Genomic DNA, 23,665 nt, shown 5'->3' with positions numbered 1-23,665 from the left:
ATGACAAATATTCAGCCCTCATGGAAGAGACATGAAGAGGAAACGGCAAGGGGGCCAAGATGGGTAGAGATATCTTAAGATTCATTTTCTCTGCTGGGCATAGTGACTCATGTCTGTAATCACAGCACTTTGGGAGGCCAAGGCGGGTGGATTGCCTAAGGCCAGGAGTTTGAGACTAGCTGGCCAACATGGCAAAACCCTGTCTCTACAAAAAATACAAAAATTAGCCAGGCACGGTGGCACGCACCTGTAATCCTAGCTACTCGGGAGTCTGAGACAGGAGAATCGCTTGAACCCAGGAGGTGGAGGATGCAATTAGCCAAGGTTGTGCCACTGCACTCCAGCCTGGGTGACAGAGCGAGGCTCTGTCTCAAAAAAAAAAAAAAGATTCATTTTCTCCTGAAAAGTTTCCTCAATAAAGCTTCTCCATCTCTACTCACTGTACTGCTCTACATATATAGATTCAACTTGCTTCAGAAATTTGGGTTCTGGCCAGGTGCAGTGGCTCACACCTATAAGTCTAGCACTTTGGGAGGCTGAATTGGGTGGATCACCTGAGGTCAGGAGTTTGAGACCAGCCTGGCCAACATGGTGAAACCCTGTCTCTACTGAAAATACAAAAATTAGCCAGGCGTGGTGGCACGCGCTTATAATCCCAGCTACTTGGGAGGCTGGGGCAGAATTGCTTGAACCTGGGAGGCGGAGGTTGCAGTGAGCCAAGATTGTGCCACTGCACTCCAGCCTGGGCGACAGTGCAAGACTCTCTGTCTCAAAAAAAAAAGAAATTTGGGTTCCATAGCTCCATAGCTTCCAAGCTATTGTCATAACTGCAAGTTTTGGCACACAGCTGTAACACAAAAGTATCACTATCTGACTGCTTTTTTCTCAATTATTACTGAGCAAAAATAGCATAATAAGGGGAAAAAGTACAGTGGTTTTTACAGCCTCCTAAAAATCCATCCAAGGTCTCCAATGACCCAAAAAGTCTACTTGGATCTTCCTGGAGCTTAATAGTTTCATCTAAGAAAGAGGGGGAAATAATCTCTGCAGTAAGAAACACCCATTTTAAGGTCCAGAATCAAAATTTACATTTTATTTTTTCAGTTAAGTATCAAAGAATCACAGGTTCAGAGTCATTCCTAGTCTTTATGACATCTTGGGGGAGCCACCCATTGCATTTTTGTTGAGCCGGAAGTCTCTCTACTCAGGCCACAAAATGTACTTGAATCTTGTTCTCGGCATACATTGAGATCTGTATCTCGAGACCAGCAACCCTGGAGACTAGCCTGCAAGCCTCTGCTTTTGCAATATGTTTCCGGGATTTCTTGACGTGGATCTAGTATAACCTGGTCTTCCCAGGCTGGGAATGCCTGTCGTGGAATTCCAGACCAAGCCTTCATTCCACACCCCAGTTCCCTGTTTACAATAGTGTCTTTGGCAGTTTTGGTACACGCCAAGGTTCTCCTCCAGATACCACAGTTGGCAAAATACTGTGAGGCCAATCTTTTTAAGTGGTGTGGACTTCCCCAGCACTCATTCTTTTTGTCTTCCAAATTTGAGTCGTAGAGGCTGGAGTTTGTGTTCCTGTTCCCTCCTCAGCTTCCTGATTCAGATTCCCACAGATGAGCAGGCTGTCTTGAGAGCCACATGAAAATCTCTCCTCTTTTTTGTTTTTTTAAAACATTCACTCCCACAATAATGTGCTCTTAAATCTTACCACAAAATCTCTACCCAAGATCTTTCCTTTTCCTGCGTACTTTCTCCTTTGCCTTACAAGTGCCTATTATCATTTGCTGCCATTTCAACCTCCTCTGAGATTTGATTCAAGGCCTCTCTTTAGTGCCCTGTTCTTTCTTACCCCAACCTTGAAAACATTATGCTGTAACGTATCAACCAGATAAATCCTACAACAGAACAATAACTTTATGAGGACAGGGACTTCATCTGTTTTACTCACCACTGTATCTTCCATGTCCAACAATGCCAATCACATAATATCCACCTGGCAAACACTTGTTGATAAGTTAATGATAAGTACTTTTTAAAATCTTGGCTTTCTACGTATGACCTGTCTAATGTTACCCTGAAAGGTACACTGGGCAGATCAATAGTATCATCTCCAGCTTACTGATGAAGGAACTGGAGGTTTATGATTTGCACAAAATAATTCAGCTGCATAGCAGCACTAGAATCCTAGGCCTCCACCCTGCTGGGCCATTATTCTTCTGCTTGGCCTTTTGGGTGGTCTCCAGTTGGGTGCTGGCTGCTGGGTTTTTTTATGGAGAGTATGCGGGAATGAAGATCCAACTACTCCCAAGCATGAGCCCTGCCCGAGTAATGCCCACTGAGAAGCTAATGAGGACAGTAGTTTCTGTCAAAGCATCTAGTATTTGAGAAGCAACTTCCAAACTTTGACATACAACTTTTTTTGTTAAGCAAAAAGTCTCTCTACTCAGGCTACAAAATGTACATGAAAAACAAAATTTCCTTTTGACATATTCCCTTTGTTCCCACTCTTAGAATAAGAAGCATTTTCAGATGAAAGCACATGGGCTTCAGTGCCCTATAAAACTGCGTTCAAATCTAATCTCAGCTCTTTATAGTTCTGGTACTCTGTAACTTAATCTCCCAAAGCTTTATATCTCCCTGGAATGTTGCACTGTTTACAGGCAAAATATGTAAAGTGCCTTGTTTAGTCTTAACTCAAAGTAGCTGCAGTTGTAGCAGATGCAGTTGTACTGTTTAGTAAAGGGTATGTGCTCTACCTCAATACTGGCAAAGAATATTGCTAGGTAAAAGTTGTTAAAATTCAATCTACCATCAAATTCATCTTGAATTCTACTATAAACAAAAAACAATTACTATGTATTGATTTCTTCCAAGTATTCCCAAAAACACACAGATAACACACGCAGACACAGACACTCAGAAACACGAGTGAGTGCTATCTCCTTCTTTCTCTAGAACAACCAATATCTCCAAAGAAATAACACAAATGAGAAACATTCCAGAATTGACAAAAGCTAAAGAAGATGCTCCCCCTGTAGCCATATTCAGGACTCTGCTTTAAAGTTAACAAGAATTACTAGTGTTTAAGTCAATTTTCTTTTTCTTTTTTGAAACGGAGTTTCGCTTTTGTTGCCCAGGCTGGAGGGCAAAGGCGAGATCTCGACTCACTGCAACCTCCACCTCCTGGGTTCAAGCGATTCTCCTGCCTCAGTCTCCTTGGTAGCTGGGATTACAGGTGGATGCCACGATGCCCAGCTAATCTTTGTAATTTTAGTAGAGATGGAGTTTCACCATATTGGTGAGGTTGGTTTTGAACTCTTGACCTCAGGTGATCCGCCCACCTCGGCCTCCCAAAGTCCTGGGATTACAGGTGTGAGCCACTGGGTCCAGCTGTGTTTAAGTCATTTTCCTATCCAAACTAACTTCTCATTGTGTGTGATAAGGAGCCAAGTGTACATAGGTGTTAAAATTATTTTTAATTCCTTTTTCACAAAGATGATGGTGAGTGCTAACCTAAGAAAATGTGACACTTTTTTATAGCAATGTAAATAGAGAAAAGACTAAGGTGAAAATAAATGGTGCAAATATTCTTGCAGTGAAAATTATACTTGGCTATAGTGCCAGAATTTCTTGCTACAAGAGATTTTTTAAATTTTCTTTTCATTCATTCATTCATCCATGGATTCAATGCCACAAGGAAATGAGTTTTTGCTGCATGGAAAGTCTGCCAAGACATAAGGTATATGAGATCCAGAAATAACAACAGGCACACAATTAAGATCTGAAGTCTACCACATATCTAGAAATATTAAAGTTTGGCAAGCAGCTGAGATTGCCATTTTTGAGGATTACATTTTTCTTTCTCTTTATTTTAGTAAAGGATTTGATTCCATCAGTTTAAATATTTATAGCAAAATATTGCCCAAGATTAGTTTAATACACCTCTTTTTTTTTTTTTATCACAGATATCCCCGTAATTGTTTCACTATTGGAACGTTCAGCTTTTACTCATGTATTTTGTACAGATGTATGAGTGATTTTACAGCATATGACATTAAAACAGCCACATATAAATGTTATAGGTGAAGTGTGTATAGCACATGACGTATTCTGAAAAATATCAACTACTTACATCTGTGTTTTAAAAAACTAATAATAAAAATAGTACAACTTTACAGCTACATAGAAGTTTAGGTTTACAAACTACTTTAAAAGCCTTGATATGTATTCAAAGGTACCTAGAAAGGGGAAGTAATTCCCCTGAACATACACACATGCGCTCACACACATGGTGTTCACATTCACAAAGATCTCCTCCAGTAGGGCAGACACTGAACATTTTAAATAGGAGGCCAAATTTATAACACAGGAAACATCATAAAGGTCCGAAAGAACTCAGACCAAGAAAACGTCCCTTTGCCACTGAAGAAACGACCGAGATAGAGCCCAAAAGGGGACAAAGCCCAAGAGACAAAGAGAGAGAGAAAGAGCAACAGGAGAAAGAGCATTGAGGTTTATACACATTCCAGCCTCTAAGCAAGCAAATGCATTGCACATAATAAGACAAATACTTTTGAAGATGCTCTTGTATCATGAAAGGCTGTTGCCACTAGGCTATGAGCAGATTTAGAATAACCTGTGCTATTCTAGATTTCCCCTCAATATTTTATGCCACCACTTTGAAGCCATGAATTAGAAACTAAAAGTGGTACAGTTGCGTCAGAGTAACCAGTGCCAGCCCAGTGTCAGGATTCAACAAATGCTTGCTGAACGAATCCACGAGGGCTTGTTTCCATGAAAATACATAAACTTTAAGCTTCCGTGGTAGAAAAAGACACTTCAGTGATATAAGTAAGAAACTCATGTTCCACTCGGAGCAGAGCAATGGAGATATAACCTTCCTAACTATAATCCCTCCTTACAGCCCTGAGAGTCAGTGATTCACTAAGAAGATGTCTCGTATTTTTATGCTCTAAAGTTTGAGGTGATTATGTGTTTTGTTTGTTTGTTTGTTTGTGAGACAGAGTCTCCCTCTGTCATCCAGGTTGCAGTGCAGTGGTGCGATCTCGGCTCACTGCAACCTCTGCCTCCCAGGTTCAAGCAATTCTCCTGCCTCAGCCTCCCACGTAGCTGGGCGCACGCCACTACCGCCCAGATAATTTTTGTATTTTTAGTAGAGATGGGGTTTCACCATGTTGGCCAGGCTGGTCTGGAACTCCTGACCTCGGGTAATCTGCCTGCCTCAGCCTCCCAGAGTGCTGCGATTACAGGCGTGAGCCACTGTGCCCAGCTGCAGTCATTGTTTATACCGAATTGTGAGACTGGTTTTGTCACATGAGGACACTGCCACCCACCAACAAATTAAATGCAGGAATGTTTTTCTCAGGCAGAAATGCTTTAGTACCATGAACAGTCAGACTTTGAATCAGCAAAATCATGGGAGTCCAATAGAAGTTACCATAATTAATGTCATTACAGACTTTTAGAAGAGAAACATCTGAGTAGTATTTCTCTGCCTTGGCAACTAAATATCTGAAAAACTTGAATCATGAGACTCCCCATCTTTCGACTCTAGCAATGTTCTAATTGTTCTAATTATAATGACACTCTAGTCCACTAGAAGTTAGGTGTCAAACATTGCAAATCACTTGTAGAGTTTGTGAAGGATTTGTGTGCCTTCCACCAACAATGGCCTATCTTCAAAGTGAGGTTCATTCAGTTCTATGCCAGAGTCTGTGTGTTCTGTGATCAAAGGGAGAAGTGGGATGGAGATACAGAAAAGGAAGAAGGAGGCAGATGAAGATCTTTAAAAGAGGAAAAATAAGTCAAGTAAATCAAATCTTCTACTGGTTTCCTCAACTCTACTTAATCAGATTGGAAAGAGCGTATATGATAAACAGAACCACATGTAAGCTAATAACCCAAGCGATGTTCTCAGGAGAATTTGACCATGTGCATCTTTGCTGCACGACTTGTGGCTGCTATGCTTGAGTTCTTTCTGCATTTTACATACACTTTTAGTCATTTCCTGGCTGTTTCAACATGCTGTCCCATCTACTCTAGTAACATGTATAGGAGGCTTCCGCTCCCCTTCTATTTTCCTCCAATTTTGTGAAACTTCACAATCAGATAAAAAGAGACTGCATGGTAGATTGTGTTCTTGTTCCTCATTATTTACTGCCGCCACCCATTGCCATATGACTTGCAGGATAGAGTCCCCATGGAAAAAATACACTTCCCTACACCATTGGTTTCATGTGCTCAGCTTTGGCCAGCAAACTGTGAATGGAGTGACATATACCTCATAAAAGCAGAAGCACTGAGACCCAGTGCACAGTTCTGCCACTCTTTTCCCTCTGCCAAGAGCAAGACATGTCTCTGATGGAGGCTACTCCTTCAGCCTGGATTCCAGAATAAAGAACACACATGGGGCAAAGCTGCCCTTGGCCTACAGCCAGCATACTAAAATGTAAAATGGGAGCAAGAAACCATTTTAAAGTCACTGGGTTTTGTTTTGCTTTTTTTTGGTCATATCATAAGCTTGCAAAAGTTCACTAATATGTGCTTGTTATCACTGTACATAAAGTAAGAGTTAGGGCTCGAGATGATCTTTCATGTGGGAGGGAGTTCTGATTTGATTCCTTCTGTGTATCTCTCCCTTTCACAATATACACACTGACTCTTGAGGTAGATCGTTTCGGGATGGGCACCAGCTGCTATTATTTATCATTGTGACTATCATTCCCTTTAGAGGAGTGCCCCATAGCACCTTAACTTAGGACCCATCAGATACAAACCGCTTGTGTATTTTTCAGAGGGCTTGAAAGCTATTGAAGGGGGAGAAAAGCTATTGGAATTTTTCTATTACACAGCTGGCATCCTGTGTACATGGAATAAACCAATATCCTTTGCCAGACAGGTATAAAAGTCACTTTGCAATATAAATTTTAATTTTAAACAGTATCGTGCTTACACTATAATGTAAATAAGAAGCCTCTTAGATTTTTGAAAACTAGAAAAACCTTATCTGATTGTTTTGCATCAACCCCTTACCTTCTGTAGACCCTTTCGTATGAAGTCGTTTGTTGAGTTCATCCAACTTGTTCTTCATGTGTGAAAACCAGTTAAGGAAAAAAGAAAGCAAATCAGAAATGTTCTTTCTCTCCTATGCCCTGCTGTCTACTTAGCACCCTGCTAAATTCAAAAGCGAACTCTAAACTCCATCTGTGTCATACATTCTTTTGAGGAATTACTCTTTTCTCTCAAACTGACATTCTGGGCTCCACTTCTAGCAGTTCTACGTTTGTAAGCACCTTCTTCAATCTCTGTTTCCTTTCCTTAAAACTATGGATAATCACGGTGCCAATTTCCCATGTCGGTACTGATGATGCTTTGGGCATATGTATGTATGTTCATTAGGATAATGCCTAAATGTTTCAGATTAATCTCTAGGCACACTGAAGTGATTCCCAAACTAACTTATGAAATCACTTTTCACCAAAGCTAAAAAGTAATGACTCAGCAATTCTGAAACATCATGAGTCAGCAACTCTACCCTTCACTATATATCCTAGCCTATGTGTACAAGAAGACATTTCCAGTAATGTCTGTGGTAACATCGTTGTAAGAGCTAATGTGTGCAAATTACTAAATGTTCTTAAGTAGGAAAATGAAAAAAAAATTCTTATGGTATATTTATACAATTAAACATTAACCACTGTAGTAGTGGTAAAAATAAGTGAGCTAAAACTTCATGTATTAATATACATGTCTCAAAAACATAATGATAAATAAAATAATTGCAAGATACATATAAGAATATTTTTTAAAATTTTACAACATGCAAAACTATAGTATAGGTTATTTTAGGAAACTATACAAAAGATTACTTAATACATTATTTAATAGATATATACTGCCGGGCATGGAGGCTCACGCCTATAATCCCAGCACTTTGGGAGGCCAAGGAAAGCAGATCACCTGAGGTCAGGAGTTCAAGATCAGCCTGGCCAACATGGTGAAACCCTGTCTCTACTAAAACTACAAAAATTAGCTGGGAGTGATGGTGGGTGCCTGTAATCCCAGCTACTCTGGAGGCTGAGGCAGGAGAATCGCTTGAACTCAGGAGGCGGATGTTGCAGTGAGCCGAGATCGCGCCACTGCACTCCAGCCTCGGCAACGGAGCAAGACTCCATCTAAAAGAAAAAAAGAAAAACTGTCCAAACATAGTATGCAGGAGTAGTCTCTGTTAGCACCACTACCACATCCCTGTTGCACCCTCCCACACCCTGCTCTGTGTCCTGGGAGGCTGACCTCTAGGGATGGCATCAAAGAGCAAACTTGCCCTGTGGCTCGCTGTTGGGCGCTATCAAGGGGAAACATGTGAAAGGAAGTACAGGGGAGGAAGATGAGGGTAGTATTCCCCTTGCTGGGAGTGCTCCCTGCTGGGTTGCAATGCACAAGCTGCACTCATTGGCCAAAGACAATGGTTCCTTTCTATTCAGCTCTCTTTCCATATTCTGGAAATTTACTCCTTCCCCTCACCCTTCAAGCTTTGGAGGGTACCACGCAAACCCCAGGGCACTTCACCACTCCTCATTGACTTCTATCCATCTCGCTGCTCAGCCCTTGTAAATTACCCATTAAATATGACTGAAACAATTCCTTTAAAGTCTCTTTCTCTTTTTTTCCTTTTTTCTTTTTTATTGAGATAGAGTCTCGCTCTGTCACCCAGGCTGGAGTGCAGTGACACGATCCCAGTTCACTGCAACCTCTGCCTCCTGGGTTCAAGTGATTCTCCCGCCTCAGCCTCCCGAGTAGCTGGGATCAGAGGCGTGCGTCACTGTGCCTGGCTAATTGTTTTGTATTTTTAGTAGAGATAGATGTTGGCCAAGCTGGTCTAGAACTCCTGACCTCAAGTGATCCGCCTGCCTCGGCCTCCCAAAGTGCTGGGATTACAGGCATGAGCCACTGCGCCAGGCCTAAACTCTTTTTCAAAATCTCTTCTATATGGGCCACCTGTTTCCCATTGGGACCATGACTAATGGACATGTGATCCACAGTTGAAGAAAATAGAAAAAGATTTTGGTTGAGAACTGTGACTCCACAGATTAGCAACATGAATTCTACTTTTTGTTTTTCATGGTCTATACCTGTTCTTTTCAATATGGTACCCACAAGCCACATAGGGCTCTTTAATTATAAAGTAATAAAATAAAAATTTAGTTCCTCAGTCACACTAGCCAGTAGCTACCATTTTGGACAGCACAATTATAGACCATGTCCATTGTCACAGAAAGTTCTACTGACCAGTACTGTTAGCCACCCAACACATTCCTCCATAATAAACATAAAGATTATTTCTACCTTTGGCTCTACCTTATCATCACAAGTGCAGCCCAGGTCAAAATCAGACTGAAGGTACATAATCCCTGGATAACTGGGTCTGGTAACTTCCTCTGGCATGGTTGGCCTGAAGGTATTAGTACGCAGGAGATGATTCAAACTTCCATGGGTCCCATTATTAGGAGCTGGCTTCAATCCCAGGAGATCTAATGAAAAGTAAGAAAAGGAGGCAGGTGCTTCTTACATCTTTTTGATGAGATATGGTAAGGTTTAAAAGCCTTCACCTTCTATGGGGTCTGAAAACTCTGAACACAAATCAGAATTGGACAAAACCCAATGTAGATGGCAGGCACCCCCTCCTTACCTCCTGAACAATTCTGGACTGAGTACATCTTGCCACAGCTTTCTGAAATAGCCAAGTTCATTGCTTGACCATGAATAGAGAGAGAGATTCCCAAAAGAAAGAGTGAAGGAACAAGACCTTGATTAACTATTGCCCGTATCTGTGATAGTTACAACCCAAGGACCATCCATGTCAGTATCACTTTTTTCTGCACTTCTCTGGGACTGTTTAATTCCACCTTTTGAAATGAGAATTATAATCAATAGCTAACTAGAAGTCTGCCCTCTAATGACTCCACAGAAGTGTGGGGACGTGAGGAGGCTTTGGCCCTGTCCCATGAAGTGCCACTGAGCCATGAACAGGCTGATTTCATAGCAAATGAATGGTTGCCAAGTGCATATTCAGTGACTTGCTTGAGCTCAGAGGCAGGACAGGGGAGAGCTAGCAGCCAAGATGGGAAAAGAACCCAGGAGACCCGACTTGCAGACTCCCCCTCTAACCACCAGACTGGCACTCCCTTACTAAATAGGAAAAGTTGTCCTCATTCAGCAACTAGAAGCTCAAGGAAGAAAAATAATTAAGAGCACATAAATAGCTGGCCAGGATGCAAGCTGGCAACATTTTTAACTGGGCTGCAATGTGAGAGATGGAGGTGGAGAGGGCTCTGTGCAGAACTCTTGCTTCATCAGGTCTCTGACCAGAGGTGTCAAACTGTAATGCTATGTTAGACCAGCCAGAGGCTGCCAACAGCAACACTATGAAAACGCCCCATTAGTCAACTGTTGAAGGAAGACAAAGAAGCCTTAGAAGGGGATAATATTCTGTCTTTGAACCAATGGGCAAGTTATAACCTTTTGTGGGGAAGAGGAGGTGGTCCCAGAAAATAGACACCTCATTTCTTTCTCTGACATTGAGAAAGATCATATACTAACTAAAGATTGTTTCAATGGTTTTGATTAAATAAGTGACTTACCACACATAACATTGTAAAGTTCAATGTTTTCAAATGGAGGTACTTTAGTCTTGTACTTAAATGTTGGGCCATAACCTACAAAAACAGTCTTCCAAAAGAAAAGAAAAACAAAAACAGTTAAGTATTGTTGGGTAGGAACCCTTCCTCTATTTATGACTACCATACAACTTCACTCACACCATCATTACTTATTCTTTCAAAGAATCACTAAAACACAACTTCAATTCACAGTAGTGCCATCATACCTGCATACTGTTGACCTTGTTATCAAATCCGTGGTCTCCCTGGAAAAAGCATTTTCCTGATGGTTTCTTATAAACATCCAAAGGTTTCCTAAATTGAAACAATTTCATGATCAGTTAGGATTTCTAATGAAATTACTCTGATAGAAAGGTAATTTCAGGGTACAAAGAAACTCTAAGAAGGGGCTTTTGAAAGTCTATTTGTCTCTATTTTAATTGCATCCTTCTTGTGACGATGAAAAGAGGATCCTATTCTTTTCTCCAAGTGACTTTCTTTGACAGTTATTGCAGGATAAATGGAGACCTGTGAACAGAAGTCATGATGCTTTCCTTGAACCTCGTGCTTATACCAAGTAGGACACCAAGTAGGGCACTTGTCAAAAGTCATGCTCTGCCTGTCTAGGTGCTTCACTAGCTCCAAGACTGTAAGATTCTCGACTCTAGGACCATGTTTGTCTGTTTCATTTCTATGTACCCCTCCCTAGGCTCAGTGTCAAGACGTAGTAGGCACTTAAAAAAAATGTGATGTCTCACCTATTATATACTCATAATAATTTAAAATTTAAAATAAAATAAATATGTGATGTTTAAACAATGAATGGAGATCTATATTCTATAAAAATGTTTGCATGCAACTTTATCTATCAATATACAATACAACTAGAGTACAACTAAGCAGCCAACTTAACGGTAATCGTGACATATCTGACAAAAGCATGGCTCACCTAGACAACATCTTCATTTAGAAACAGAAAACAGAAATACTCTAGACATCAAGACCATCTGATCTTTCCTTTTGTGACAGAAGACACCTTTTGCAAAAGTGTCATGTGACCCTTTTCCAAAATAACTTTCATGTTTATTTAATACAAACATTTCCTAGGTACCTATGTGTGCATAGCACTGAAAGTGCTTTGGGAAAACAAAAAATCTAACACATGGGTCTCCAACCTTGGAATAATAAGGGCTTGGGATAATAAGACATACGCATATAATACCTCAACAATGCAAGAAGAGTTCAATTTAAAAGATGTATTGTTAACCAACATGCCTGCTTTTGGGCTACACTAATTTGCCCAACTGTCATCATCTTTCACTTAACTTCTACTCAGCTCCCATGTTTTTGCCATTTGAACCTACTACCTGCGCCAGTGTGACCCCTTCCAAGCTGCCCCACACATAAAAGGGAGCACATACTCAGCCAATTAATTCTTCAGGAGCACATACTTAGCCAATTAATTTCAGTCACATCCCTGTAAATTCTCCATGAGGATTTCCCACAACTGTTTTAAAAGACTCCAATAATTCCTGTTCTTCATACATCTTTCTTCATAATCCCACATATTTAACTCTAAGTACACCCCATAAAATTACAGCATGATATTTATATATCTGTCCCATGCGTCTCTCTAAGCGTCCCATACTGATACACGTTTCTAGAGTTCTAAGTTCTTCTTAGAACTTAGAGTTTCTAAATATTTTCTTGTTATCTTCTCTCTCTTGCAAACTAGTACCTAGCTGGAGTGCATGTGGCAGTTGTTCAATTATTGAGATAGACAAATTAACAGCACTTTTCTTAAGCAGAAAGTTGGAGTAAGAGTGAGTGGGAAACAGCTACTTCCAGGTCTCTGTGAAAATGGATAAATCCTTAATAATTAACTCATTGCAAGTTGTTAGAGCCTCCAGACATGTCCTAGACCACATTCAAAAGCAAGGAACCTTCTCTTCAACATTGGAGAGTCTCTTGTAGTTCAATAGAAGGCAAACATCGGGAATATTTAAAGCAATGTAAAAAGTGCCCACAATAACAGAGTTTTTAACGTTAACATTTTCTGAAGTCCTCTATAAATATTGCTACAAGCAAAGTCTCAACAACTGAGATCAAATCAACCCAATATACTAGGGCAAGGTCCCATTTATACTTTTGACTTACCCAAGTAGTAAGAATAGAGGTTAGAATGTAAATTCAAAGAAAGAAAGAGACACACACACACACACACACACACACACACACAGATGCACTGACAGACCACAAAGACACACCACGACGCTGAGACCCAGAACATAGAGATATGTTGTCTCATCACTGATGGTTTACGTAGCCCACAAAATCTTTGGAAACAGTGAGATTTCCAACTGATATTTCTTTCAGCGATGACTAAGGATGATAAAATAGTTCCAGTTGCCAAAAGGGTGGTTGTGGAAATGAGAAACAGAAATAGCCCATATACCAGATACCTTGCAACATGCCATCTGCGTTCCACCAATAAATGGATATCCTCAATTCTTCTGTTGTTGGCATAGTGCAAACGTTTGGGAAGGTGCTGTTTCAAGTAAGGCTTAAAGTGCTGATCCGGTTTTTTACACTGAAATAGAAATGGAAATCAGACTTTAGATGGAATGCCTTTTGGAAAAATTCTCACAAATTCTTTCTCTAGAAAGCTGAAGGAGATTTTAAGCCTAACTAAAGGTTAGTTAGGGAATAAATGAAATTTGTTTCTATCAAATAATGTACGCTGAAAACAAATAGATTCGAAAGAGATTAAGTAACCTTGGAGATGATATGACAGGCTATCCGAGGAGAGTTAGGAATTTTAAGATGCATTCCTGGCTTGTGAGACCATCACTAAGAGCAATTCACACTCCTAGGCCTTTCCCAACTCCTTCAAGTCAAGTGGTTGAGGGCGGGGTGTCAGTGGGAGGCGAGGAGCACATAGGTTTAGGCTTATCTGGTTAGATGCTCTTGAGCTATTAAGGTTGCTACCCAGCATCCGGGAACAATGGAGCAGAGTGGGTGGGCAGTTCTGGTTCAGAGAAAGTAAAGATTTGTTTAATCATGAATGAATACTTTTCAGTTCTAATGGAAGGATCAGATAGTCTCCGTTTGTATCATTGCCAAGACCATTAGGGAGCCTGCAGCTGACCACAGGCCAGAAGTTTTGAAAGCTCTTAAGGAAACAAATATACAGGATGGCAGGGCAGTGAGGAAAGTGTTCCTCCTGCCCACCGCTGGGGGGAGTCACACACGGGAGGGAGGCTGCTCCAGGGGCAGAGGCCTGGGGAGGGCAGAGGCGGGACAACTGGCAACACTTACCGTGAGATTGGCAATAATGGCTTTGGGGTCATCTGTTCAAAGAGAGGAGAAAGATTTCAGAAGAAATAACAATCTTTACCAAGAGAAATCGTTTATGCAGCAAGATACTCAGTTCCTTCTCCTTCCATCCCACAGAAGACTAACACTTTAGTGTTTTGTTTGAAAGATAAATAATTGTGTGTGGGTATTCAACATTTCAGTTATTGAAATGCAGCTAAGCAAGTGGAACAAATCCTACAGTAAACTGCCCTCCTAGGTCCAGTTCAGCTCTTCTGGAGGGAATTCCTCCTTCCATAGCACCAGGATACTGCTAGGTAAATTGCTTCTTATTTTAAGTTCCCCTTAATGGTTCCCCTCAAGACATAGTTTATTTGCAGTTTGACCTCAGGAACTAAACTGGGCATTTGGGGCTTTTAATGTAACTTATTATTTATCTGCAGATTTTTGAAACAAGTCTTCACCCACTTTAAGAATAAACTTCTAATCCATTGAGTTATTTTTTAAAAGAGAGTTTTGTTTCCCTAGTTATATCCCGGGCGTAATTACATAGGTAGCCGCACCTCTCCAGTCATAGACGCACACGTGCGTGCACCTCCTTTGTTTTCAATAGCATCAAGTAAAAGATTTTAGTCAATACTCAGAACTAGCTGAAAGCAAAACTATGTAAATGATGGCTGTGCATAAACTGTGGACGGGATTCTATTATCTGAAGCTCCCCTTTTGGGCGGAATGTGGGGAGAAAGAGGAGATTGTAGGTTGCTTGGATTTTGTTTTGTTTTCAGGAAGTTTGCTTCAGTATGTTATTACAGAATCAGCAGAAAACGAAAGTTGTGTTCAGAAGAGATAGCAACTATCACGAGGCAGCCCTCCCTGGCATCTAAATACCAGTGGAGTGGGCCTTATCTGTATCACGTGCTGCTGCATCCCTGGGCCTGTGCAGAGCAGACACTCAATACACATTTGTTAATAAATATTTGTTCATATTCATCAAAAATGCATGAATAAACTTGCCTTGGGGTATACATATACAGACTCCAAAGAGTATTTTCAGAATCTTAGTTCTAAAGCTTGAAAACCAAAACTAAAATGTGTATTCCATTGGCCTTAATTGCATCTCTTACTGGAAACCAAATAAGTAATAATGAAATAAAAATAGCCCAGATAGATTTCATACTATGTACCTGTCTTTCTATAAGAGCTTTGCAGGTACCCGGACGCAGTGGCTCACGCCTGTAATCCCAGCACTTTGAGAGGCTGAGGTGGGCAGATCACAAGGTCAGGAGATCGAGACCATCCTGGCTAACACAGTGAAATTCCGTCTCTACTAAAAATACAAAAAAATTAGCCAGGCGTGGTGGCGGGCGCCTGTAGTCCCAGCTACTTGGGAAGCTGAGGCAGGAGAATTGCTTGAACCAGGGAGGCAGAGGTTGCAGTGAACCAAGATGGAGCCACTGCACTCTAGCCTGGGCAACTCAGCAAAACTCCGTCTCAAAAAAAAAAAAGAGAGAGCTTTGCAGGCACTTTCTCTCTGGTCATTCACAGTAACCCTGGGAGGTAAATGCTGTTCAAATTCTCACTAAGCCAATGGGTTTTCAGAAGGAGGAGGAGTTGGCACTCTGGCACTCAAGCAATCTGACTGAGCAAGCCAGGCCTCATAAATCATATTCCTCAAAGGGACGAGACAGAGTAAGTTCATGGTCTTTGATAATGAAGAAAAGTAAATAGCATGTACTCAGATAAGTCCCAGAGAATTACTAGGAAATATCCAATGCCAGAGTCCATGCTGGGGACATCAATCCTTCAGTTCTGAAGAACTCATTCTTTTCAGGCTAACAGTCTTCATTTTGTGTGAACAAAGGGCAGTGGTTCAGCTATTCTGGCTTCAAATCTCAGACCTGCAACTTACTAACCACCATCCTTGAAGCTAGTACCTTCACCCCTCTCTGAGCCTTGATTTCTACTGTCTATAAAAGGGATAGTGACACTTATCACACAATGCTATTAAAATGATTAAATAAGTGCGTGTGTGTGTGTGTGTGTGTGTGTGTGTGTGTGTGTGTGAAGCTTACACTTTCCCATCTGGGATCAGCAGAGTCTCAGAAATAGTGGTATGACTAAGACACCATCATCATATCCAACCTGTATATAGCTTTGACTATGTGCTAAGCACTGATCTAAATTATGTAAACACCATCTCTTATTTAATCTTCCTAACAATCCTTACATTGTAAATGAGGAAGCAGAGGTACAGGGCGCTCACATGGTGAGTACCGAGCAGAGCTGAGATACGAACCCAGACATCTGTGCCTGTCACCACCCCATGCTACTGTCTCCCACAAAATGAAACCACATTGGAAAGTGTCCTTGTAAGGTTCAAAGCTTTTCATCATTGATAGGTATGATTTCATGGGCCATGGGAAGTTTTTTTTTTCCCCCTCCAAACCAACCTCCCTATTACATGTACTAATGTCATAAATACTGTTAAAAATAGAGAAAATCTTTTTTGCATAGCCCTGAAGTGCAAATACTAAAATCAAGGGGCGCCATAGTGACTGTGTCCTGTCTAAGTGAGGGCAGAAAAGGGAGAACACAGGAGCAGGAAAGGTCATGGAGGAGAGAGGGCAGAAACACCCACATTTTGTTTATTTCACAACATTGCCTGGAGCTGACCTTGGAACAGTTCCATTTGTGTTGACTCAGGGACGTAGTTAGGGAAAAACTTAATTTTCCAAAGCTGTAAGGTTGGTGTCAATGGTTTCTTAATCCCAAGGCTAAAAACCTTAAAGAATTTTTTTTTCAAAGTGTGACATAACCCCAAGAAAACTATGGACTTCTCAAAAGCTGGGTAGACAGCACCTAAAAATCTTAGTCCACAAATTAAGTTTGTATCAGTGGTAGATCATAACCGGAACATGTAAAACATAAGTGACAAGATTATTCCTGTTCATTTTTATTTCTAATCTTTCATCTGCCATTTCCCAAGGGCTTAATATATTTTCCTACTAGGTTCTACCAGTCATTTTTACAAAGAGAATGGGCTCTGTTCCACAAGGCTCCTAGGAACCCTCACAGTCCAAATGTGGTTCTTCCAACCCCTACACAGATCCTCTAGTTTTGGCTATAAAGGACCAGCCTGAACTTTTTATTGAAAAAATTCTTACCTTATAAACAGAAGTTTGCGGTCATGAACATGCTTCAAACTAAGTGCAATTTCCACATGATAAGAATAAGAGCAAATATTTATATAATGCTACTATGTGCCAGGAACCACTCTAAGCAATATGCATAGATTAATTTCTACAGATAGCTGCAGCATTTATCATTCCCATTTTTCAGAAGAAAAAACCGAGGCTTAGAGTTTAAATGACTTATTCAAGGTCACTCAGCTAAGTGGTAGCAGAGCCAGAATTTTTACCTAAGTATTTCAGCTTTAGAAAACAAGCCTTTACCTATTCCATTGTATTACCACTCTAACCACTTAATGTTTTAAGAATCAACTTACATTTAGCATTATTGCTAAATTTGGGTCGAATTCTTCCCAGAGTTCCAGGCACTAAAGTAATATCATCCACATTAGTTAAGTAATTACTCAAGAACTCAGTTCTATCACATGTGACATCTTCCATTCCTATAGGGAGGGAGAAAAAAGAGTATTTTCAGGTAATATTGAAATGAAAATCTTAACATAGACACTAAAGATAACATCAGGCATCTCTTTAGTTAGTTTTCAATAACTTAGTGGGAAGAGCCCTGACTTTTGAGATTTTTGTATTTGACTTTAAATGTTTTAAGGCTTCTCTGTATAATCTTTTCTCTAGACTTTTACTTAGCCATGTCATCTTGCAAGCACAGAAGGGTGAAAATGCATTACCTCAATTACATTTTAAGTCATGCAGCCAGAACAGCAAGACAAAGGAAGTCACCATGATTTAAACAACAACAACAACAATAAACACAACTATTTACAGAGTCTTTATGAAAAATATCTATTCTTTAAAAAAAAAAACCCTAGATTGCTTCAAACTCTTCCCAGTTGGGGGAGGCATAAATGGAATATACAGTTCTGTGTCTCTCACAAAATGGCATTTTCCAACTCTCTAATATATCTCCTGTCTTGAGTACATAATCACCAGTCCTCACTGTCTCCACTGGTGGCCTTGGATGTTACTGACAAAACAATACTGGCAACAAGAGATGAGAAAGAAAAATGTCAGTTCCAATGACCACCCAAACTGAAAAACAAAATAACATTGAAAACAAGTTGTAAACAATGTAATTAGTCAGAACTGAAAGCTAGCAACTAAAGCACAAGAAGGTTCTAGGTAGGGAATTTTTTAAAACAACAAATATTTCTCCTCCACCCCAAGATTTGTTGCGTGTCCCCACCAAGGAAAATTCCTTTATCAAAATGCTTTTATTTAAAACATTGTTGTAAACTCAAATCTTAGCATCATAGACTATGGAGGCTACTAGAGACCTTATTGAAATGTATGAGATGACCTGGAACGTTTTAATATATTGCTAAGTACAATTCAACATATGAATATTCTCTAACAGGGAAAATAATCCTGTTGGAGAATATTCATATATTCATATCCTGTAAAGGATGCCCTAAGCTTTTAAAATAAGGAAATACAACCCAGAGTACCCCAGATCTGGTAAAATTCAAATAATCACCTCCTGGGATCCCAGATCCAGAACCTTCCCTTGTTTAATACAAATTGGAATGAAAAGCAAGAAAAAACACATAGCATAAAGATTATATATCTTGCACTTTAACGGTTAAACCCTTAGGAAGAAAAATAGAGCAACGAAGAGCTGCTATGTTTTAGTACAATGTTCGCCCGGGAAGGGAAAGTCCCCAAATACATATTAATAGAGGGCTGAAAGCCTCTCCCATTTGTTTTATTTCTAGGCAGTCCCTTATGGCACCCCAAATGTGAAAAATCTCCCTTACTTTTGAAGTCCATCAGGCACTGTGCTAAGTGCTCCTTAAGCATCATCAGTCTTCACTCTGCAGACTAACTTTGTGGAGGGGTGTTAATGTTCTCGCCTGACAGATGAGGAAACTGAGACTTGGAGAGGCCACAAAAGGTGTACAGTGTCATGTAGATGTTAAGTGACACAGTGCAATTTGAACTCCACTAAAATTCATTCTGACTCCAAAGACCATGCCCTAAAACACTAAACCATACCACCTTTTAAGAAAGAGGTGCTGTACACTTTGGGAGGCCAAGGTGGGCAGATCACCTGAGGCCAGGAGTTCGAGACCAGCCTGGCTAACATGGTGAAACCCCATCTCTACTAAAAATACAAAAATTAGCTGGGCCTGGTGGCAGGTGCCTGTAATCCCAGCTACTCAGGAGGCTGAGGCAGGAGAATCACTTGAACCCAGGAGGTGGAGGTTGCAGTGAGCCGAGATGGTACCATTGCACTCTACCTTGGACGATGAGAGTGAAACTCCATCTCAAAAAAAAAAAAAAAAAAAAAAGAAGTGCTGTAGTTGTCCCAAACCAAATGGATCTGCTCATCTTGGAAGCCTGCACACTGATAAGCCAAGGTTTTAACCTACCCATGACCTTTACAATGCCTCAGCACATGACTCATTGGGACCCTTCTACTAAGACATCTGGCTCCAGCATGTGAGCAAATGCTCTTGACACCTCTGGGCAACTTAAATTGGATCAGCTTTGACGCATGCTCCAACTTCTCTGACCTGTGTGTAGCTCTCCACCAAGCCAAACGCATGGAGCGTGACTTTGCAAAGGGTTACATCTAGCCCACTCAAGAGGAGAAAGTTAATCCCTTTAGCTTTTTTTTTTTTTTTTTTTTCTAATTTCTCATAGATCTTCTAGGACATTCTAGAAAGACCTTCAGGACCAGAGCTAGGAAGATTTGCCTGCCATTCTTAACAGAACTGCCAAAGAGTCAGCCAATTTTCATCTTCCAAACTCCGCTAGAAGGGAGAAGCCCCAAATTCCAACGTTATTGTTTCAATCTAATAGTTCCGGAATACAGGAGACACTCTCTAGAACTGAGTCTGCATGTCTCTGAGTCCCACCCCCCACCCAGCTTTATAGTCACATAATGTTTATGATGCTCTTGATCTCCTCAAAGAATTGGTCATAAATTTTTCTACTTCATAAAGTGATTTAGAAGAACTACTTCCTATAATGCTTCTTCCTCTCTTTATCACTCATCTGAATCACAGCAGGGCCTTCTGGTTTGGAGCTTGACTTCCCTCGGTGGATTCAGGGAAATCATTTGACTTACATGCCACTTCTCTGACAAGAATCCTATGTCTCTGCTTCTTTATCATATTTGGATGTATTTTTTAACCATATAAACTCCATGGGCTCCTTTTGGGGATGTGGCTGGCAGGGATGGGGATTATCACCTGATATGTCACATTCACAGAAGAAGCTATTAATATCACAAGGAAACTGTCTGCATCACTTTAATAAGAGACAGATTTTTGTAGAAAGGTCTTTCCTGCAAATAACAGAAATATATAAGAAGTCCCAGCTTTTGATCAAAATGAACCCAGGGATCTCTCAGGTCATCTCATACTTTTGAATCATGACCTGATTTCTATCCCCATCTTAAAGAAAGGGGAAAGGAGGTTAAGAATGGAATCTCGGCTTCTAAGGGCAAGGATTCTTTTCCTCAATATGATCAGAAACATTATCCATCTATCCTATTAGCGAAGAAAAAACAAAGCTTTACCATGGTCTCCTACAAAGATGACATTGACACACCGATGCAGTTTTAGTTGTTTCAGTCCATCCATTAATTGCCCCACAATTTTGTCAATTTCCCTCAGAGGATTTGTCATCTGGGAAAAAGAAGCAAGTTAGTCCCCACAGGGTTTTCTTTCTTTCCCTTTCAGTCTCTCATAGATCTTCTACCCCTAGAACATTTTGGAAAGAAAACTTCCGGCCCAGAGGCAGAGCTTTGTCTGGGGAGATTTACCTGCCATTCTTAATGGAGATCTGATCTAAGCACATTATATTTGTATTCTTTTGAGAGAATTAAAACCTCTCCTCATCCAATCCCTTTAAAGATTCTTTGATATAAAAATGTCAAAAATATTGTTAATGAAAATTCTGTAAGAGATAAAATCACTTTCTAAAATGTGACAGCATCCTTTAAATCCAAGAGTTTTGATGACAGAAAGTCAGATGGACAGTTCCCTAAGTGAAATCACATTAGATTTTGAACCATGGCAAGAAGATAGACACTAAGTGAATGCAAAGCTGTCCTGAGGTTAAAATCATAACCCTCCACTGGATAATAAATTAGAATATCACTAATACAATGAGATCTATCTTGTTCTAAGTAATTTAAATGTTGGCGTCTGAAAGCAATAGATTCTTAACAGAAGAACCTATTCTAAGAAATAAATTATTACTTCTCACTTTAGTTCTTTTAAAGCTGATTTTGAGTGAAACAAGAATCTATAAGAGTCCTAACTTAAACAGAAATGAACCATGAGTTTGTTCTAGAAGGTTTCTTCTTTTTAACAAAATACGAAAACCCAATTCTTTCCTGAAGACCATTTCCAAAGCCTAAGAAACATTATCCATCTCTCATTTTCTTACTTCAAATGGAAGTTTCTAACAGCATGAATGTTCTCACATACTAGAGGCTCTCCGTCTCTCTTTCATCTTTAGCTGTGCAATGGAAAGATTTTTAAGAAACATCTCATCAGACAAAGAATAGAAAGATACAGGGAGTATATTTAGATGAAATTTTATAGCTTAGCTCACAGTCACATACATATACCCAAGATGATTAAGATAAGAACAGAAGGGATGTGAATATCATTTTTACTCAGACACATATCATCTTCCACTAGCATCTTCTCAGATGAATCAAGACCTTTCCTCTTATTATTTCATTAGGGAAATCAGGTGTAAACTTTTGTTTTATTCTTCATGACAGGAGTCAGTATTTCAAGTCCTATCCCAAGGAGGAAGTCACAGTTGAAAGTTTCAGAAAGAGATGTGTAATATAATCGGAAGGGACTAATAGGTGTGGAACAAAGTGGTATTTGCTTCCGAGAAAATCATGCTCTCCTTGAAGATCTCTGTCTAGATAAAGAAATACCAAATGCACAACATGTTTTGATCTTTGGCAATGACTTATTTTCCTTTACTCAGCAGGATGACTCAGGTAAAATCCAGAACCTACTTCTTAGGGATCAGTTCAGAGGATCACAAATAAGATATTGCCTCAGAGGTATTCAAAGGTTTTAGTAAAAGCAACAACTGACAGGCTCTTCTGAACATACTGGGAAGAGTAGACATTACTTGTGGAAATTACATACAACTCTATCCGCCCATTATTTTCTCTTTCTTTCTGTCTTAGCTATTTCCTTCTCTACAATCTACACCTTTTCTGATCTCTGAAGTTGCAGACCCCTAATCTAAGCCAACTTCCTATTGAGTTCTAATCCACATTGGCTTTGAGAATACTCCCTTTTACCTTGCAGGGTTGTTCTCAAGAACCAGGGCCACAAACCATGTGACTGATTCTGTGAATAAGCACAAACAAAACCAATCTTAATAGTCACTCCAGCCTAAATGTTAATACTAGTTTTAGGGCAACTAACTCTTTTAAAAAAAGGATAAGACTTCTTTTTTTCTGTCATGTTGAGTTCAGGCAGTCTTCACATCACTGTTAACCTCTGAAGTACCACATTCTTCTGGACTCAAAGCCAAGGTCAACGCACCAGAGTTTTCTAAAACTTGCTCAGCCGATTTTCCAACCAAGGCACTGAAGGCAACCTTCAACTCAGACCTGCCCGCCACAAAGCTTTGGAACAATAGATAAACTTACTTTGTCCTGACGAGTTTCCGCAGCATAATGATCCATCCTATGTATTTTTCTTCTTCTTTTCTTTGGAGGAGCAACTGGTCTTTCCTGTCTCCTCTTAGGGGCAACTTTCCTCTTAGGTCTCTTAGCCGGAGTAAAAGGTGAGCCATAACTACTCTCCTGTACTGGCGGATAGAGATGGCTGGACTCAGAAGTCGTCTGTCCCTCTGAGTCAGATATAAAGCTTACACTTTCCCATCTGGGATGAGCAGAGTCTCAGTTAGAATAACTAAGTCTCCTTAAGTGAGAAAAAATTGGAATGAGGGATGGATGCTTAGAGGAACTCCATGGAGAGAAGCCTCCTAAATTGATGTTGATGCTGCTGTCACAGCTTCTTCACTGAGAACAAGAATCCAATTCAAGAAAATCTAGTCATGTGGGTTTCTTTTGGCTGATATTTGTGGATGTATGTGAAGGTGACATTAGACAAGCTCTGTATTCCATAATTCCTGCATTAGGGAGAGACTGGTTTTTGGTTATGAAAAGCTCTCCATTTATAAAGAACTAACTTAAAAGTAGGCCAAATACTAGCCACTTGGTCATTTCAAGATGACAATGAGGTTCATGTAAGTGTTTCCAATTCAGAATCTGACAGGCATCTTTCTGTTCACGCCAGCAAATATGTCAAAGCAACTGTCACCTTCATTGGCAAGGATCCAGTGAAAAATTTTAAAACCAAGGATGGAATGAAACATAAATAATAAGCAATCCTCCTTAATCATAAACGTACTCCCACAAATCAGGATTTTCAGCAGGAGAGAACTCACTGACAACTGAGGTTT

At 40.2% G+C, this 23,665-nt stretch overlaps 1 protein-coding gene across 10 annotated transcripts in view; it reads right to left on the bottom strand.

Annotated features, from left to right (window-relative positions):
• LOC105468526 (ectonucleotide pyrophosphatase/phosphodiesterase 2) overlaps window positions 1-23,665 on the bottom strand; it is a 118,439-nt gene that overhangs the window by 16,049 nt on the left and 78,725 nt on the right. For 4 of the 10 annotated variants that reach the window (XM_011718744.3, XM_011718746.3, XM_011718750.2 and 1 more), the window contains exons 12-20: window positions 22,848-23,003; window positions 20,733-20,841; window positions 17,509-17,634; window positions 14,007-14,038; window positions 13,151-13,278; window positions 10,916-11,003; window positions 10,671-10,758; window positions 9,376-9,560; window positions 7,063-7,114 (exon numbers count right to left, since the gene is read on the bottom strand). In XM_011718744.3, the coding sequence (XP_011717046.3) occupies window positions 7,063-7,114; window positions 9,376-9,560; window positions 10,671-10,758; window positions 10,916-11,003; window positions 13,151-13,278; window positions 14,007-14,038; window positions 17,509-17,634; window positions 20,733-20,841; window positions 22,848-23,003 (964 nt within the window). The remainder of the gene's footprint in view (window positions 1-7,062; window positions 7,115-9,375; window positions 9,561-10,670; window positions 10,759-10,915; window positions 11,004-13,150; window positions 13,279-14,006; window positions 14,039-17,508; window positions 17,635-20,732; window positions 20,842-22,847; window positions 23,004-23,665) is intronic. The other 6 variants (XM_011718748.3, XM_011718749.3, XM_011718753.2 and 3 more) reach the window with 2 other exon arrangements.

This window comes from Macaca nemestrina, chromosome 8 (assembly GCF_043159975.1).
Source record: "Macaca nemestrina isolate mMacNem1 chromosome 8, mMacNem.hap1, whole genome shotgun sequence".
In the NCBI taxonomy this organism is placed as follows: domain Eukaryota; kingdom Metazoa; phylum Chordata; class Mammalia; order Primates; family Cercopithecidae; genus Macaca; species Macaca nemestrina.
This window is presented reverse-complemented; position numbering and strand designations above follow the sequence as displayed.